At 53.9% G+C, this 18263-nt stretch overlaps 4 protein-coding genes across 4 annotated transcripts; 2 read left to right on the top strand and 2 right to left on the bottom strand.

Annotated features, from left to right (window-relative positions):
• Positions 1–1550: 1550 nt before the first annotated feature.
• Positions 1551–2979, top strand: BGZ61DRAFT_480519 (uncharacterized protein; the record flags this gene model as incomplete). The annotated part of the gene is made up of 3 exons (XM_046249201.1): positions 1551–2390; positions 2448–2750; positions 2803–2979. 3 exons carry the CDS (start codon positions 1551–1553, stop codon positions 2977–2979), a joined length of 1320 nt encoding a protein of 439 aa, XP_046101397.1.
• Positions 2980–3664: 685 nt separating this feature from the next.
• Positions 3665–8165, bottom strand: BGZ61DRAFT_519816 (fungal-specific transcription factor domain-containing protein; the record flags this gene model as incomplete). Its single annotated transcript, XM_046252420.1, has 6 exons — positions 3665–4039; positions 4089–4681; positions 4734–5025; positions 5215–5525; positions 5752–5928; positions 6138–8165. The coding sequence occupies 6 exons, from the start codon at positions 8163–8165 to the stop codon at positions 3922–3924; spliced, it is 3519 nt and encodes a 1172-aa protein (XP_046101396.1). The 3' UTR covers positions 3665–3921.
• A 1251-nt stretch (positions 8166–9416) lies between these two features.
• Positions 9417–15653, top strand: BGZ61DRAFT_424630 (uncharacterized protein). Its single transcript, XM_046243611.1, has 2 exons — positions 9417–15295; positions 15357–15653. The coding sequence occupies exons 1-2, from the start codon at positions 9887–9889 to the stop codon at positions 15483–15485; spliced, it is 5538 nt and encodes a 1845-aa protein (XP_046101395.1). The 5' UTR covers positions 9417–9886; the 3' UTR covers positions 15486–15653.
• BGZ61DRAFT_590299 (uncharacterized protein) lies at positions 15642–16541 on the bottom strand (the record flags this gene model as incomplete). Its single annotated transcript, XM_046256625.1, has 4 exons — positions 15642–15972; positions 16030–16365; positions 16416–16476; positions 16523–16541. The coding sequence occupies 3 exons, from the start codon at positions 16539–16541 to the stop codon at positions 16122–16124; spliced, it is 324 nt and encodes a 107-aa protein (XP_046101394.1). The 3' UTR covers positions 15642–15972; positions 16030–16121.
• Positions 16542–18263: the final 1722 nt, after the last annotated feature.

Genomic DNA, 18263 nt, shown 5'->3' with positions numbered 1-18263 from the left:
ACAACATCCAAAGCAACACGGCGCTGAGCCAAATTATTCAGCGGCCATGATCAAGTTGCTTGCGTCAGTACTTGGAACATGGTTTAATTAGAAAAACTTCTTTTCCCGGACAAAAGGATCGCTATGACTCGATTTCGTTGATGTCAACATCATGTCTTTGCTAGTTCGCCTACAACATTTAGTAGTCGGACATCAGGTCACACATGGCCTTCCGAACAGTCAGAAAAATGGTTGCGCGAGTAGACTTTCGGGGAAATTACATCGTTGGGCGGGAATTTGATACAAGTAAGAAAATCCACCGAGCCCTGGAATTTTCTTGCTGTGAACGGTAGAGATTCTTCGTTTTTGTCCAGTCTAGCGACGACAGGGCGATGCGGTGCGAGTCTGTACCACGGCCGCGGTATACCAATCCCAGTTTATACCCATCGTGGTGGACACATCCTGGGGTGGATCCGCCAGCTTCATACCGACTTCGTAGGCTTAAAGGGTCGAGATTGAAAAGACCGAAGCCGAGAAAGCCGAAGTCGACAAGTCCGAGACGGAGACGGAGACGGACACGGAGATGACGGCCTCGGAGTGGGTCTTTGGGTATAAGCCAATAGAGGCAAACGCCGAGTCCGATATTAAGTTCTCGGAGCAGATTGTGGAGGGCAAGTCCGTAAGATTCATTATTTAGGAGGTTAAACCCGTCGTCTTGGGGGTAGGACCGATGGGAACGAGGTAATTGAAGGCCAGCCTACAAGGTCTGTGACACCAACTATCCTCGCGATCACGGCAGAGAGAGATACCGGTAGCTGTTCCCTCGTACTCCGTATAGCCACGTGCCTCCTTGGAATTGGATTGGCCAGGACAGTAGTCACACTGAAGACGAAAATGTGACGCCGAGTCCGAGTCCACGTCTAGACCGGCCGAGATCGGTTGAAGCTGCATTATCAGATCATCTGATAACAGCCCCAGACCCACACTACATCATTCTCTGCATGCGCCGCACCCTCCACTGCGGTACTCGAAGGTGATCGACGCAGCAGACCTGGAAGCTGAATACAAGATCCCTGTGTGATGGATCCCTGGTAAAATCCGTTACCAGCAGCGTGGAGACAGAATATCTTGCGGCGGAATGCGCACCGCAGTGCGTGCGGGTTTGGACACTTGGTTCAGCTCCAGGTTACGGCTTGCCAAATTCAGTGGGAAGCGCGATTATGGAGCACACGATGGAAGAGATGTGACAATTAGCATGCTAATTAGCCTCCCAATGACCGAGAAATGGATGCAGCACCCGGCTTATGAATGGCCCAAGCTCGCTGCAGCCTGGCCGACGCGTATTAGCCCATCAGCCGGCCGAGGACTCGGTTTATATTTGTAGCCCGGTCCACATCCCGGAATCATCCATGGACTCTCCGTGGATTCCTTCGGGTATTTACATCTTGGCCGATTACTTATCAGGCCGACGGATCCCATCAATGGCCTATTTTCTCTCTCGCTGAGCCGCCTCAGGACACCCAACCGTCAGAAGAACCTCCAATTATACATCCCGCACCGCATCCGCAGCCATGCTGGACAAGCCGATTCTCTTCATCAAGGTCGTGGTGTACGCTTTCGCCCACTTTGGACGAGTATGGCAACGCGCGATCACGAGATCCAGAGAGAGATGGGTAGCTTTATTGTCTGGAGGAATAAAAGCCGCCGAGACTAGAGATCTCAATATTGTCATCGTGGGAGCCAACTTCGCGGGATACCAGGCCGCCAGAGTCCTTGCCCTGAACCTGCCGCCCAACAGCCGATATCGGGTTGTCGTCGTCGAACCGAACTCCCACTTCCAATTCACCTGGGTTCTCCCCCGATACTGCGTCGCAAAGGGCCACGAGCACAAGGCCTTCATCCCATACGGCCCCAACCTGGCCGGTGCTCCGGAGGGCGCCGTCCACTGGGTGAAGGACCGAGTCGCGTCGTTGACCAAGTCCCATGTGAAGCTCCAGGATAGCGGCGAGGACATCCCATACGAGTACCTCATCATCGCCACCGGATCCGCCGTGGAAGAGGGCCTTCCTTCGCGAACCAATGCCACCGAAAAGCTGGAGAGCATGAAGCGCCTGCAAGCCATGCAGAAGAGCATTGAGGGTGCCAACAAAATCGTTGTCGTCGGAGGCGGTGCTGCAGGCGTCGAAGTCGCGACGGACGCCAAATCTATGTACCCAGAAAAAACCATCGTCTTGGTTCACTCCCGCAAGGCCTGCATGCACCGGTTCGGCGAGGGCTTGCAGAAAGCAGCTCGCGAAGGATTTGAGAAGCTGGGAATTGAGGTCATTCTGGATGAGCGTGTCGTCGGCGAGGACAAGGAGGCCGGCACGGTAACCCTTCGGTCCGGCAGAGTGATTGAATGTGATCTTTTTGTAAGTATTTTCCGGGCAGACCCTAGTAGTGTCCTTGGAGGGAACTAACATCAGTAGATCAATTGCACTGGCCAGAAGCCTGCGTCAGGCATCCTGAAGGACCTTGCCCCAGAAACAGTCACAGAGTCCGGCCACATCAAGGTTAAGCCCAGTCTCCAGATCGACAACGACGAGTTCCCCAACATCTACGCTTGCGGAGACGTCGCCGACACCAAGACTCCAAACCCCAACGGCCGGTCCGCGTACCGACAAGCAGATGTTGCGTCCGACAACGTCCTCCTCGCCATTCGCGAGAAGAAGCCCAGATTCACCTTCGAGACCAGCTTTGCGGATGGAATTATCGAGTTGACGCTTGGCATGGTGAGCTGCAACCTACTTATTTTAGACCCCAATACAACTAACATGTCCCTAGGAACGTGCTGTGATACATATCGGCGATGGACAGAAGGAGCTGTTGTGGGAGTCGAAGGAAAAGGAGGAGCTGATGGCGGGGCGCTGTTGGCTCAACCTGGGCGCAAAGCCTTATGAGGATGATTCGGTTCCGCAAGAGACGACTGCGCCCGAGGCTGCCAAGATGACGGAAGCGTAATAATTATTGGACGAGCCAGGAAATGATAACGGCGGTGTTAAGTTCGCTGGATGTTAATGCAGTCGAGAGGGGTTCGACTGAGAGAATTGGGCTTTATTAGAGGAGTAGCGTTTCTTTATGAATAGAACTTCTAAGTACCGTTTGTCAGCTCTATGATTTGTATGGGGATATTGTTAATTGGACCTGCTAGTCTCGGTATTTGTCCATGGAGGAGTTGATAATCTATTGCCAAACTGAACATGCTAAGCAACTTCAATCACCTGGGAAACGATCTTGCCGCCTCATTGTTCAGGTAGTTTGCCTTGAATCCGGTTAACTTTGACAGCGTGATTATTCTTCCGTCTTCTTTGACCACGTGGGCTGGGCCTGGCTCTGATACGGACAACACAACCCTGCGATACAAGGTCAGATTACCCCGTAACTGAACACCTGAACTAGACCACGTTCTTCATCGTCCGTCTTCACGGCACATCCCCAAGCTGGAAGGTCCCATTTGAGTCGTTCATCATGCACCCGAGCCGAATGGACCGAGCGAATCAACGCAAGTCGGTGGCCTTGGCGTATCGGATTGGGCAAGAGCTTAATAGATCCATGCACGCTTCAGGTGGGGGGCTGTGATATGGATGAACCTTTGTAAAGCGTTTTCGTATTTCTGTGAATTTGCGATTCTGTATGGTGGAATTTGGTCCGCTGCATGCGCTGTATGAGATATTGCTTTATCTGAATGGTAGCAATGGTCATGGGGAATTGGATTAGGAGGGTAATTCCCTTCCCTGGCCTTAGCCATCCCGTCGTATCGCACTAGCACCAACTAGAAGCTCCTACAGCTTCCTTTCTCGGCAACTGATCCGCCTCCCGACCTCTTGGAAAGCCGGAATAAGTACAGATTGGCATATGAGCTTAAAATACTCCACATAGATCGGTAGCCCATCAAAGAAACCTCTACACCCCGTCCTCCAGAGCCATCTCAAACGTTTGCTCTATCCAATTTTGCCAGTCATCCTCCGTCTTCTGGGGCTTCCACCCCAACTCGAGAGCCCGCTGTGGAATAGTCCTGTTCCTATTTCATTATCAGTTTCTTCCAAGGCACCGCGGTTGAATTGGCGCACCTGAGGCAAAAGCTGTTCTTTAGGGTGTCCAGATCTCCTCCCATCCACTTCTTCGCGGCATCCTCAACGGTGATGGGCACAGGCTCTGCCGTTGTCCAGCGGCCTGAACGAGCTCCGACGTCACTGATCATCTTGGAAACGTCCAACCAGTGGTGATACCCCGTCTCCGTGAAAATGAGTCCATCCCGCCCGGCTGGGACATCTTCCCCAGCGAGCACGCACCCGAGAATCATCTCGTACAGAGCAGCAAGGTCCTCAACATGAACATGACCCGCCCCTCCTGAGCTTCCGCCCACATACTCCGCACCCCCTGCGTCGAGTGCACCTTTGACGAGGTCAAATAGTTGCATGGTATGTTGGTTGAAAAGACCTGTCCCAGGGCCGTAGATGTCGGGCGGCATGAGGATGTACGCATTCACGCCCTCGCGCTCTGACGCAGATACCACTTCGAGCAGTGTTGTCCGCTGAGAGAAAGGTGTCTGTGCCTCCAGTTGCTTCAAAGTGGCATATATATCACTCTTGTCGGAGATGTCTGTGGGGCTGGTTCCGTGGCTGGCTGGTGAGGAATCTGCAAAGTTCCACGTCCCAGAAGTCTCCATTTCCGTCAGCAAGTAGGTCAAGCAGAGGTACGCATCATTGTCATACATGGATATAATGCACACCAGCACCAGTCTCCGTATTTCTCGCACCCAGCCCGGAGATCAAGGCCATGGCCGACCCAAGATGGAAGCCAGAGGCAGTATGGATTACGACGTCATGCTCGCTGGCGACGCTCGTCAGGTGCTCCACGTCGTCAAGATCGCGGAAAACAACCGGCTTGACGCCCCTCACCTCGAGCACATCTGCCTGTTGCTGCTTCCGCACCAAGGCCGTGATGCTCAAGTCCTGGATGAGTGGGTTTGACGATGCGAGCAGTGTCGACAGAACCGACCCGCCTCTTTGCGACAGTTAGTAGGTCCCGCTACAGCGTCGCATCACGACGATGACTTATATGTATCCTGTCGCGCCTGTGATGAGCACTTTGAGTTGTGCCATGGCTGCTACCTGTTCACCAGATGGAGATGTGTGATCGCAGAACACATTTTCATGCTAGCCTCTCAGTCTGAGCAACTCCACATCTACGCACACTGTTAGCATCACGGTGAACCCCGCAGTCTCCAAATGAGGCTGACTTCTACACTTGCTCTTCTTCCACGAACAATCTCGCGAAACTTTTACCTCACTTCTAGGTCGGATGAGAGAAAATCCAGTAAAGTTACGGGTATTATGGTTCAAATATCCATCTTGTACCGATTCACCCAGACATTTCGTCATTATCCTCCAGTAAGTATATACATCCCCTTCCCAAGGCAATTTCCTCATGGATATCATCGATTTTCTGTCCCGCCATAAATGAACGTCGCAATCAGCTCCAAAGTGTGCACCACCTTGTCTGACCTCTATGCAGTTCGGTAAAGAGCGGCACCGACTGACTGATTCCAAGACACTTTATCCATTTTGAATTATCCCCACTGCATCCCTGGGATGTTGTTCTATTTGTTATCCTCCAATTGTGGTTGTGAGTAGGCTGTGAGAGTATTTAACGTGATGATCGAGACCGATCGAATATTCTGAGTCCTTCTGTCAGTGCTGAAACTTCAAGAGGGAAAAGTGGCTGACCTACTCTGAGATATTTAGGCGTCTTCCGCAATCTTGCACTGGCCGTGCTAGATACTAACGATGCAACAGCTGCGGTACGGAAGGCTTTTTTCTTTGATACGAGCCCCTCCTTGCCCTTCATTTCCGCTTTCAGCACAGGCTCAGCTGTGTTCTCTGCTTCACTACTTTGTGCGCTTCCCCTCTGACGACATAATAAGTATTGGGTGTTGTGTAGTTGCGATTGTCGTACAGTCTGAGATATGACGGAGACAATTATTGACATCTTCGTTAGGTTTACTTTTGTGAATTGTCCAACGTCACTGAACCAAAACCTTGGACCCTGTCATGCAACCCGATTCCGGTAGCAATGGACCTCCAAGCTCATGACATGACATCGGAATTGGATTTTACCATACCGAGTCCACCAATATCACGCTCGAGGAGGCGAAGCGCCTCTCTGGCGAATGGAGCAGCAGCACCGCGGACTCTGAGAGCCCATCTAAGCTCGTCGACACGAGAAGCACACCATGCCATCTCATCGAATGAGTCTGCTGTCACCCAGAGCAACCCAGCCAGGGAACCCACCTCGGCGGCCTGATATGCTGCCTGGCTTCCCCAGAAGGCAGCCGTATGCTCTGGACGTAATGATCCCAGTAACTCAATAGCTCCTTGTAATTTAGCTCGAGCAGTCGACCGCAGAACGTCGTAGAGAGAACCTGGCGTGTCTGGGGTCATGATCCGGACGAGAGCTCGATGGAGAGCAATTTCGATAGAAGCGTGGGCGAGGTGTAGGGCTCCGTTGGCGCAGAGTTCTCGGAGTTTAGTGCTTTGAAGTTGAAGTTGTTGAGGCAGACATGCCTGCCATTCGCGTAGCCGGAAGACGAGGGGCTTTGCCAACTCAACAGCAGCTACGACACCCATCTGGTCGATGGTACCGCCAGTACGAGTTGCTGCTGCGCTGTAAAAAGTACGAATGACGTCGCTCAGGATGTGAGTCAGCTCGATATGACGGAGAAATAGATCCCACCCTATCGAGATTACCGAGTTGCTGCTCTCAGGACTTCCATCGTCCGTTGTCACGAGCTCGGGGTAGTCGGAGGAAGAGCATGGTTGGACGTCCCAGTCGGAATCTTGGATGAGAAAAGGTCTGCCGTGGACACAAGCCCCCCAACGGTCTTGCATGTACAACGCCCATGCTAACCGCCGACGAAGTCCGATTTCCCAAGCCGGGATGGACCACGAACTGCAGTCAATGTGTATGCCCAGATCCTGAGCCATGGCGACGAGCTGCGCCGTGAACATGCGGCTCGAGGTGGGGTTGGTATAGATGCCAGACTCGACGATGCGACGGTTGCGTTGGAGAAGGAGTAGTCCGGCTTCCAGAGTGCTGAGCTTTGGACGACGCATGTCTTGAGCCATGGTACGCTCAGCCAACTCCTCGAGAGCAGCTGGGTCTGGGATGGATTCGACCTCGCGGCCAGCGAGCGCACTGTCATATAACTGCCAGTCCAAAGCAACAAGATAGACGGCGGCGAGGAGGGATGGGGCGAAGTGTCGATGTGACAGGCGATGCTTGCTGATGAAGACATCTTTATGTAATATGGGGAAGCTGGGGTGGACAATGCGGAAGTATAGATCCACCAGAGTGCGACCCAGTGGGTGTACTGTTGCCTCGATGGCATCTAAGTCAGCGATGCGGCGGGTCTCGGACGCAGCAGATTCGTCGGGATGGACTAGGAAGACCGTTCTGTGGTTCAACCGGCGGGAGAAGGTTGCAAGAGATGGGGGAGCAGACCCGTCCTGGTTCAATTGGAGGGTTGGACGGTGTAAGTCGAGCAAGAATGGGTCGCGGTAGTCAGTAGGGCCGATGTACTCGGCATGGGTCTTGAGATCGAGACCGAGAGTGTTGCTGAGGATCTTGGGACGGGGAGGAGCTTCATCCCGTTTGTCCTTGGACCCCGTCACCTGCTGCTGAGAAGGCGATTGGCCTGACATGGTGTTGTTCTCTACGCTCGCCGGCGTCGAGGCCGAATCGCCCTGGCGGCTCGAGGACGGTGAGCCCCCAGAGGGACCGGCGCCATTGCCGGCCTGCAGCGGCGGCGAGGCGGCTGTATCGCCAAAGTCCAGGTCCTGAGAACGGCCGCCGAGGTCGTCGAGAGCATCTCGTGACGACGCCAGTCTATCCCGGTCCCGGTTCAGGCGACGCTGACGGGGAGTCGGCCCGCGCAAGAAGGTACACGGCTGGTTGTGAAAGGTACACAGCACGCAACGATGCTGGCCCTCCTCTCTCACGCAGCGCGTCTTGCGGAGTCGACAGGTGTCACACGGCCGAGAGCGTGCCGACGATGACGCTGTGGACGGGCCGCCGCCGGTGTTGCTGCTGCCGCCGCCGCCGCTTCCCGGATGGCCGCCGGGTTCCGGCGCGTTTGACATTGGCATGAAGGCAGCAGAAGCTGAATCACGAGCGAGTGGCTGCGAGAACATTGGATGACATGACCCACCCGCGGGGATTTGCTAGATGCACTGCGATAAGGAGCAACGGCCTATCTGCTGGCTTGGATACGCCCTCAGGTAGGCGAGGGATCGGAGGCAAGCGGACCCTTGGACCGAATGCTGCGCTGGACGACAGCGCACAGTGAGGGCAAGGCGAAGTCGCTCATCTGACGGGCTCAAACAGAGAGACGAACGCGCGCACACGACTCGCGCCGCGGATAATGAAATGTATGGGGCCGGCTTATCTCCAGCCTTGTGTGCTGGCCCGTTTTCTACAGATTGTGGGTGCGGGCTCGCGATAAGAGAGACAGAGTCCAACAGGCCAGACACGCCCCGCGGGGTCGGGAATCCGGGGAAACGGAAATACCGGCGCCATATCGGGAATGGCAGCTACGAGGGGGGGCGACGAGGAAGGAGCGTCGAGGAGTCAATGGGAAGGTACCATATTGTGGCTGGACCTGGAGATAGCGCACGATATTCCCTTGTCTTTTTTCCTTATCTTTTTCCCTTCAGCAACCTCGTCTTTCATTTTTGTGCATGCTGGGAACATTAACCACTCGCCCCCTAACCCGATGTATCTAAGGCGCATTGGGCATTACGTACTGGATCGGCTTGCGTGTTGTCAGTGGCCGATGAGCCTCCTTCCACTCGGCCCAGACTCACGAGGCGCCCTGTGACACCAGACGTCAAGCCAAGCTCACGATAAGCACAGAGCCGCCTTGTGTTCCATATTAGTTCCCAGCTATCGAGGCGCGTCGCCGGCGGGCTACAAGCTTGGGAAGCTTGGGAAGCTTGGGGTGCATCAGGCTGTTCGCTGCGTCTCGCCGGCGGCCGATTGCTCTGATTGGCCAGCACGTATTTCGGGGGCTGCAGCCACTACCAGTGACTACGTTCCTGTCAGAGTTTCTGAGTGATGCTTCCACGCAGATGTACTCATTTACCGTCTGAAGGGGACATTGGCATTTAAGAGGTATTGTTTGGTTACTCTGTTTCCCTCCTTGAATTTATGCACGAAATGTGGCCTTGACGCTGTGACATGTTGCACGAGACGGAGTCTCTTTGTTAGCCAAAACCCGCCGGTTCCGTCCTTCAAGCGTCTGCACCGCTTGGTGGGCGCCTCATTCTCCACCCCGGTTCTCACGCGTGGGGTGCGCGGTGGCACCAGGGCACGTCCATCCATTTCTCTCCGCCCTTGGCACTTGATCTCCTCCCTGCTGCCCAGACCTTGTTCTCAGTCGTCCGACGTTCTTGGCCAATCCACCATATCTTGGATGTCACCGGCCGCCGGCCGCCGAACTCGTGAATGCAACAGCACCTTCCTTCATGAGCGTTGTTTAGACTCTATGGTGAGGTGTCTTGGTTATTGACGTCTTTCGGATGCATATATAGTAATCAGCAGTTGATCAAGGAACTGTGAGATTCTACTAATTACTCAGGCCCTCGAACCTGGGGACATCGTCGATCTCGATAGTTCCGCTCAATCGCAAAGAAACTGGGGGACGGTAGCCACATCAACTCGTCCAAAGTTTATAAGCTCTCTATTGGTTTCGGATCGTCTTCTTCTGCTGTAAAGCCTGTCTTTCGAGGCCATAAGTTCAGCGTTCACTTCAGCGATCATCGTGCCACGTCAAGTAACAGTAACAACAATACCTACTCTTATCTCAGTCATGGCCAACACCAACGGGGATAACGCCACGAGTCCTCTCACCATAACAGACTGGAAAAATGCACAACTTTCCGGCAATGGACTTGAACGCCTCTACTCCCTTGTGGAGGCAGAGCAAAAAACAAATGCAACTACTCGAGCCTGGATCTCTCTCGCTACTAGGCAACAGCTTGAGGATCAATGGAATCGACTTCAATCACTTGGGCCTGCTGCCGAATCTCTCCCACTTTACGGTGTTCCCTTTGCAGCAAAGGACAACATCGACTGTGAAGGATTCATTACAACCGCCGGATGTCCATCTTTCAGTTCCGACCTTGCCCCCTCAGACGCACCTGTCGTCGCGAACATGAAAGCGGCCGGCGCCATCATCGTTGGAAAGACGAACCTGGACCAATTTGCGACTGGCCTCGTCGGCACACGGTCGCCCTATGGTGCGGTGCCGAATTCATTCGACCCTGCTCGAGTCAGTGGTGGCTCCAGCTCCGGAAGTGGCGTGGTCGTCGCTCGAGGTGCTGTGCCATTCTCCTTTGGTACTGACACGGCTGGTTCCGGTCGTGTCCCAGCGGGCTTCAATAACGTCATCGGTCTTAAGCCTACACGCGGAGCCCTTAGCGCTCGAGGTGTAGTCCCAGCTTGCAGGACCTTGGATTGCGTTTCAATATTCACCCTGAATGTCGCGGATGCGGAGACAGTATTGTCAGTGGCCGAGAGTTTTGATGTTGAGGATTCGTATTCCCGCCCGCGTCCGGATGCAATTTCGATGCTTGTATCGAGTGGCTTCGGAACAAGGAGTCCTGGAACAGTCCCGTCATTAGCTATCTGTTCCAAGCCAGATTGGTTCGGCCGTGACGATCACTCCAAACCATATGAAGAGGCCCTGGAGAAAGCAAAGGCTCTCGGTTGGAACCTGGTTCCTGTCGATTTCAAGATGCTGTTCCAGCTCGCAGAGCTCCTTTACTCAGGCCCTTGGGTCGCCGAGCGTTACGAAGCGATCAGAGACTTTATTGAGAGTGTTCCTGAAGATGCAATGGATCCTGTTGTGCGACGCATCGTCATCAGAGCTCAAACTCTTTCGGCAGCCGATGTATTTGCGGGTGAATATCTCCGACAGGATCTTACTCGCCAGATCCAACTCGCGTTCAAGGACTTTGATGGCATCTTCGTCCCCACTACCCCGACTTTTCCGACGATGGAGGAGCTAGAGCAGAAGCCAATCGAAGAGAACTCTTATCTCGGAACGTATACAAATTTTGTCAACTTCCTTGATTGGTCAGCATTATCAATACCTGCTGGATTCAGACCGGATGGACTCCCCTTTGGCATTACGTTGATCTCCAACAATTGGCAGGAACCTCAGCTTCTTCGCTGGGCCCACCAGTGGTTTTCGGACGAGGTGAGGACTCTGGGAGCTACTGGTGTTGAGCGCCGGGAGACACCCATGGCTGAATCGACCACGCCATCGGGATATGTTCCGGTCGCAGTAGTTGGCGCGCACCTCACCGGATTTCCTCTCAACAAGGACCTCGTATCTCGCGGCGCGGAGCTTCTCAGTACGACAACAACATCGAAGAACTATCGTTTATTTGCTCTGAACTCGACGTCGGGACCCAAGAAACCTGGCTTGCAGAGAGTGTCAGGCGAGAACGGTGAAGAAATCGAAGTTGAGGTTTGGAACCTACCAAAATATGCCCTCGCAAGCTTCATGGCCACAATCCCTTCCCCTCTGGGTATCGGTTCTCTTGAATTGAAGGATTCGTCTTGGGTACATGGCTTTGTGTGTGAGCCATTGGGTCTGGTTGATGCCACTGACATCACCAGCCATGGTGGCTGGAGGGCCTACAGCCGTCATCTTCAAGACTTGGCCAAGCCTCTAACAAATGGCTCACGACAAGGACCAATTTCTACAGTCCTTGTTGCCAACCGAGGCGAGATTGCAGTTCGAATCATCAAAACCATCCACAAGATGGGTCTTCGAGCTGTCGCGATCTATTCGGATACCGATGCTGAAGCGTCCCACGTCAGCGATGCCGATGTTGCCTTGAGACTGAAGGGAAGCTCAGTCTCTGATACCTACCTCAACATCTCGCAAATCATCGAATTAGCCAAGTCTTCCTCCGTGGATGCAGTCATCCCTGGCTATGGCTTTCTGGCCGAAAACGCCGATTTCGCCACCGCTGTTGAAGATGCGGGCATGAAGTGGGTTGGTCCAACGTCAAAGCAAATGTCCGACCTAGGATTGAAGCACCTTGCACGCGCGATTTCTGCTGAAGCCGGAGTTCCAACTGTCCCAGGGAGCGAGAATCTACTTACCTCGCTGGAAGACGCCTTGGAGGAAAGTGAGCGTATTGGCTTTCCGCTGATGCTGAAGAGTACCGCTGGTGGCGGCGGAATCGGCTTAAGCCACTGCGAGAACGTAGAGAGTCTGAGATCGACCTTTGAAAGTGTTCAGCGACAGGCCTCGGCCAATTTTGGAAACGGAGGTGTGTTCCTGGAGCGCTTTGTTCAGCGCGCCCGACACATCGAGATCCAAATCTTGGGAGATGGCACGGGACGTGTTATTGCCGCCGGAGAGCGCGATTGCTCTCTGCAGCGCCGGCACCAGAAGGTGGTCGAGGAGAGCCCTGCAATCATGGTTCCAGAAGACGTGCGGGAAGAGATGAAGGCTGCCGCTGTGCGCCTCGCTGCTTCGGTAAAGTACCGTAACGTGGGCACTGTCGAGTTCATTTATGACATCGACACACAGAAGTTCTACTTCCTCGAGGTCAACACACGTCTGCAAGTTGAGCATCCCGTCACTGAATCCGTGACTGGGCTTGACTTGGTCGAGTGTATGCTGAACATTGCCGACGGCAAGGTCGAACACCTCTTTGGTTCCTCCGCCAGCCCTCTGACTCTCCGCGGAGCGTCGATCGAAGTTCGATTGTATGCTGAGAGTCCTCTTCAATTCTTCCGCCCTTGTGCTGGCCGTATCACAGAGTTGGAGTTTCCCTCGAGCCTCAGGGTCGATACTTGGGTCAAGGTCGGTACCGAAATCACAACTGCCTATGACCCGTTAGTGGCCAAAATTATTGCTTCTGGCGCCGACCGTCGCGAGGCTTTGAAGAACTTGGCAAAGGGACTTGCTGATACCCGCCTCGAGGGTGTGGAGACGAATCTGGAATATTTGCGCCAGATCGTCTCGTCCTCTTTGTTCGAATCCGCCGACTACACCACAAAGTCTCTGGACACGTTCCAGATTGTGTCACCATCCTTTGAAGTCCTCCAACCCGGAGCTCTTACCACCGTGCAAGATTATCCCGGAAGGGTTGGCTACTGGAGTGTGGGTGTTCCACCTGCAGGTCCGATGGATTCTTTCTCTTTCAGACTTGCAAACCGGCTGGTCAACAACTCTTTGGACGCTGCTGGACTTGAGTGCACGTTCCAAGGCCCATCGCTACGGTTTCACTGCGATACCATTGTTGCGGTAACTGGAGGCGATGCTCCCATTACTGTTGACGACGAGCCAGTGGCAGCGAATCAAGCAATCCGCATCCGACCGGGCCAGGTCCTGGCCATCGGAACAGTAGAGTATGGGTATCGCGTGTATCTGGCCGTCGAAGGCGGTATCCAGGTTCCCGTCGTCATGGGAAGTCGATCGACTTTCGAGCTGGGCAAATTCGGGGGGTTCAGAGGTCGCAAGCTCCACGTCCGAGATATCCTACCCATCAAATCTCTTGGTTCTTCGGACGACTCGAGTAGGGTTCTTCAAACTGCTCCTCCAATCCCTATTCACCGTCAGAGGAAAGCTCTATGGACTATTCGGGTCGTCCCCGGCCCTCACGGCGAGCCGGACTTCTTCACCTCTGATAGCTTCAAGTCGCTCTTCTCGAGCGAGTGGAAGGTTCACCATAACAGCAACCGCCTAGGGGTGCGGCTAACAGGGCCACAGCCCGAGTGGGCGCGACAGACAGGAGGAGAGGCTGGACTACATCCGTCTAACATCCACGATAGTCCATACTCGGTCGGTAGCGTAAGCTTCACGGGTGACGAGGCCGTCGTATTGGCCTGTGACGGTCCTAGTCTCGGAGGATTTGTGGTTTTCTGCGTCATTGTGTCAGCCGATATGTGGAAGATGGGCCAGGTCCGACCAGGAGATACCATTCAGTTCTCCGTCGTCAGTGTCCAGGACGCTCTCAAGGTGGAGGAGCAGCTGGACCAAGCTATCGAGAAGCTCATGCCTCTTCAAACCCCAGATGCTGTTTCAGAAGACGAAGCGTCCCTGGATAGGGCGCTCGCCGAAAATCCGATTGTGGTCGGTCGTATTGATCAAGACGGTCAACAAATCCTTGTCCGACAAGCAGGAGATCGCGCTATGTTGCTGGAATTTGGAGAAGCGACGGCATTTGACCTGCGACAAAGCTTTGGAATCTTTGCGTTCTGCGAACAGCACAACAAGAACCCCATCCCTGATGTGGAGGAACTGACTCCGGGAGTCTTCAGCCTCCACGTCGTCTATGAATGCGGTGTGACTCCCGAGACCATGGTGGCTCGCTTGGTCGAGCACATCAAGTCATACAATATGCCAACCGAAGTCCCGTCACGACTGTTTCACCTCCCGCTCGCCTTCAATGACACCGTCAACCGAGCAGCCGTTGAGCGGTACTCAGCGACGATCCGAAGCGAGGCACCGTGGCTACCCAGCAATATCGAGTTCTTGGAAAAGCTGAACGGCATCGATGACATCGCCCCTCTGCTAAAAGATGCGACGTTTCTCGTCCTCGGTCTCGGTGACGTGTTCATGGGCTCGCCTTGCGCCATTCCTCTCGATCCTCGGCATCGCTTGTTCGGGACAAAGTACAACCCATCTCGGTCGTTTACGCCTCGGGGCGCTGTGGGTATTGGCGGACAGTACATGTGCATCTATGCCACGGATTCCCCGGGAGGATATCAGTTAGTAGGACGCACAGTGGATGTTTGGGACTCACAGCAGGTTGCAGCCAAGCAAGGCAGAAGCAGTGGACAGGTCGAAAGTGCGAGCAAGTCCGACGAGAATCCCTGGATGTTTTGTCAGTTTGATCGTATCACCTTTTACCACGTCAGTGAAGACGAGTTAGACTCCAAGGCCAAGGACGAGCTCGTTCGTGTGAGCGACGGGGTGTTGGATCTGGTGCAGTACGAGGCGTGGCTGGAGGAGAACAAAGACGACATCGCTGCCACGGCTGGCCGCCAAGCCAAAGCCATCGCGAGCGCACCATTCGTCGAGGATTTGTGTCGCCCATACCAACCCGTCGTCAAAGCCAACGACGCCACGAACGGTCTGGCCTTTGGGGACCCGGACGTCAAAGGAGAACGTGTCACAGCCGCGATGCCCGGTCGGTGCTACAAAGTCATAGTGAAGAAGGGTGATGTCGTCAAGAAGGGCGATATACTGGTAAGCCAAGATTTCCAACTTAACCGACGTGAGTACACATGAACTGACCTTTCTTGCGTAGCTGTGCTTGGAGTCGAGTAAGATGGAGGTGGAGATTCCGAGCCCGACGAGTGGCAGGTGCACGGCTGTGCTTGTGGAAGCGGGTGACTTGGTCGAGGTCAACGATGGCATGGTAGTTATTGAGGAGTGATGGAGCAATGGGTTCTAGAGGACCGGATCTAGAGAGGGGGAGATGTTTTGGTCAACAACGCGAGACACCATTTTGTGAGCGCGTCTTTGTGGGCTTGGGAGCAGCCAGGTTTCATAGCGAGCATTGTTCACGGAGACTTTATCGAGTACAACATGTGGTGATCAAGAGGGGTGTGAGGTTTTGCATTGTGTGATACAGAAGAACAAGTCCGCCCATGCCATTGATTTCCATCTCGATCGTTCCAACACTTCCCTGCAACCCACGAAATCCATGTCGACCAGGAACCGCCAAAGCCAAGTAAGAGTAGACGTGACCATGTTACCAAGTTGCGGCTCCGAGAAGAGTGCGCGAGTGTCGGGTCGGTAAGCTGAGGAATGTCTGAATGGTCAAGAATCTCTTTGAATGGTCAAGAATCTCTCTCTCTATATGGTCAAGAATCTCTCTCTCTCTCTCTGAATGGTCAAGAATCTCTTGGGATTCTCCTGGACTGGACACTCGTCAGAATCGAGGTAAATTGAGCAAGAGGAACAGGGTTAGGACTCACTGTCAGAACATCCCGACGAGCGTCGAACATTTCGTATTCGACGATCACCGAGAGAACATCTCGGCGAGCGTCGAACATTTCAAATTCGACGATCACCGAGAGCGTCGAACATTTCGTACTCGACAATCACCGAGAGCATCTCGGCGAGCGTCACACATTTCAAACTCGACGATCACCGAGATCGGAAGGTAGTAGCGGTCTTGGACCTCCTTCTCCAGATTCTCCACCTTGGAAATTGCACCGTAGGGGTGCAGGAGGGAGTTCACCTCCTTCAGGAGGAAGCCCGACTCCTTAAGAGGGTCCGCTCTCCTGAGCGTTTCCAGACGAGAAAGGTCACTGATCTAGGTAAGTACGCAGAATAGAGGGAGTGCTAATAGACTACTCACAGTTTCCCTTGACCATTTCCACCCGACAATCGCGGTCGGTCCAATGGGCCGAGGATGGCCACTGATCTGGGTAAGCATGCAGAATGGAGAGAATGCGGATGGAGTACTCACAGTTGCCTTGGCCATCTCGACTCGGCCGTGATGACGGCAGATCCAATGGGCTGAGGATGGCCACTGACCTGGGTGAGCATGCAGAATGGACAGAATGCGGATGGAGTACTCACACTTCCTTTTGAGCAATGAGTTCAACGACGCCAGATCCAATGGGCCGAGGATGGCGACGCCAAAAGACGCCGACCATCAACTACCCAAGGAACAAACCCAGCGCTGGAAAAGAAGTGTGAGCCATGATGAGTGAAGAGAGGTTGGTGGATGAGAAAGACAAACCTGAGCTGTCTCAGCCCCGACCCGGAATGTATCGTCGGATCGGTGCACTGGGACTCAACCCGGAATGGATCATCGGGTTGGTGAACTGAGCCCCGACCCGGAATGTATCGTCGGATCGGTGCACTGAGACTCAACCCGGAATGGATCATCGGGTTTGTGACCTGGGCTTCAACCCAAGACCCGAGACATACCAAGAAGGTAGACTGGGCTGGGGAGCGGTCAGAAAAATATAATATATAATGATGAAGAAGGGAAGGGGAAAGGAGGAAAGGAAGGGAGGGAGACGAAGATTATATAGGAATTGGGGGGCAGTGTGGGGCCCTCGGAGTGATCTGGGAAATAATTCCCTTTTCGGCGTGCATTGTGCGGCTCGCCTCGCAGCTGGCAGCCTGATTTTGGTTGTGGCCGTATTGTGTGCGTGGTCGTGGTAGTCTGTGGTGCAGCGCGGCGGTGGGGCTGCGCAACAACACCACGGGACACTCCCCAAGATGAGGTACCTGCACTGGTTTTTCTACATATTAAATGTACCTCGGAGGGGCAGTTTGAATACCTCTACGTCGGAGAACAAACAATAATTCTGTGCGGCACCTGCTCGTCGAGATGTGCCCTGCTGTGGGATGAGCATGCCCGGGGTCTAGCCCTAAGACACTCAGCTGACGACGCGCTCAGAAGAGTGGCAATGAATCACAGTGCTGCTCCATTTGTTTGAGCAATCAGTAGTGGCGTTTTATTTGTTATGGGAGTGTGCTCGGGTGCTCCAATGGCTCGGGGTGTTCAGAGACGGTGTAGAGTGTGCTCGCTGAGCTAGGCCCCTGGAATAGACATAAATAGTATGCAGGCGCCTCATGAACAGCATCTCATTATTACTCAAGAGAAGTTTAAGAAATTCAAGTGTTTTGGCGATTTACTTGTGCATTTGCTTGTGCTCCCACCGTGGGAGCACCTGGAGGAGCTAAGTGTAAATCGGGACGCGCAGGGGACTGGAAGACTTGGGACGGACACTCGCCAGGGACGCCACCACAACATCAAATATCAAAATAAAAAATATACTCGGAGAGAGAGACTTTTCCTGGTATCCTGTGAAGCTATTTAGATTTCCCTCATGTTGCTGTGGTGCACAGGAATAATGGTGCCTGGGAATAGCACCAGCTCCAGGCGCCCACACATCGCCGCACGATACCAATCACAACACCCAAGCCCAGTCACGCAGGCAACTGTGGCTCGCATCTTGCCCTGTAGATCACTCCGTCTCCACTCCTGTCAGGCTGCATGAAAGATCGATGGCGCGGGTGATCGACCCGCAGAGCAAACGGCGGCCGGGCAGGGGTCTAGTCGGGGGAGTGATCCCGATGCCAATCAGGGCCTCAGATCCAAGTATTTAAATCTCGCCCCTCTTTCAACCCACCACTTCCTTTTCTCTTCTTCTTCATCATCGGGTTCAGCCGGTAGAGTTCTGGTGCT

Source organism: Ilyonectria robusta, assembly GCF_021365365.1.
Source record: "Ilyonectria robusta strain PMI_751 chromosome Unknown BGZ61scaffold_16, whole genome shotgun sequence".
NCBI lineage: Eukaryota > Fungi > Ascomycota > Sordariomycetes > Hypocreales > Nectriaceae > Ilyonectria > Ilyonectria robusta.
Note: the sequence above shows the minus strand (reverse complement) of the source record. Positions and strands in the feature narration are given on the sequence as shown.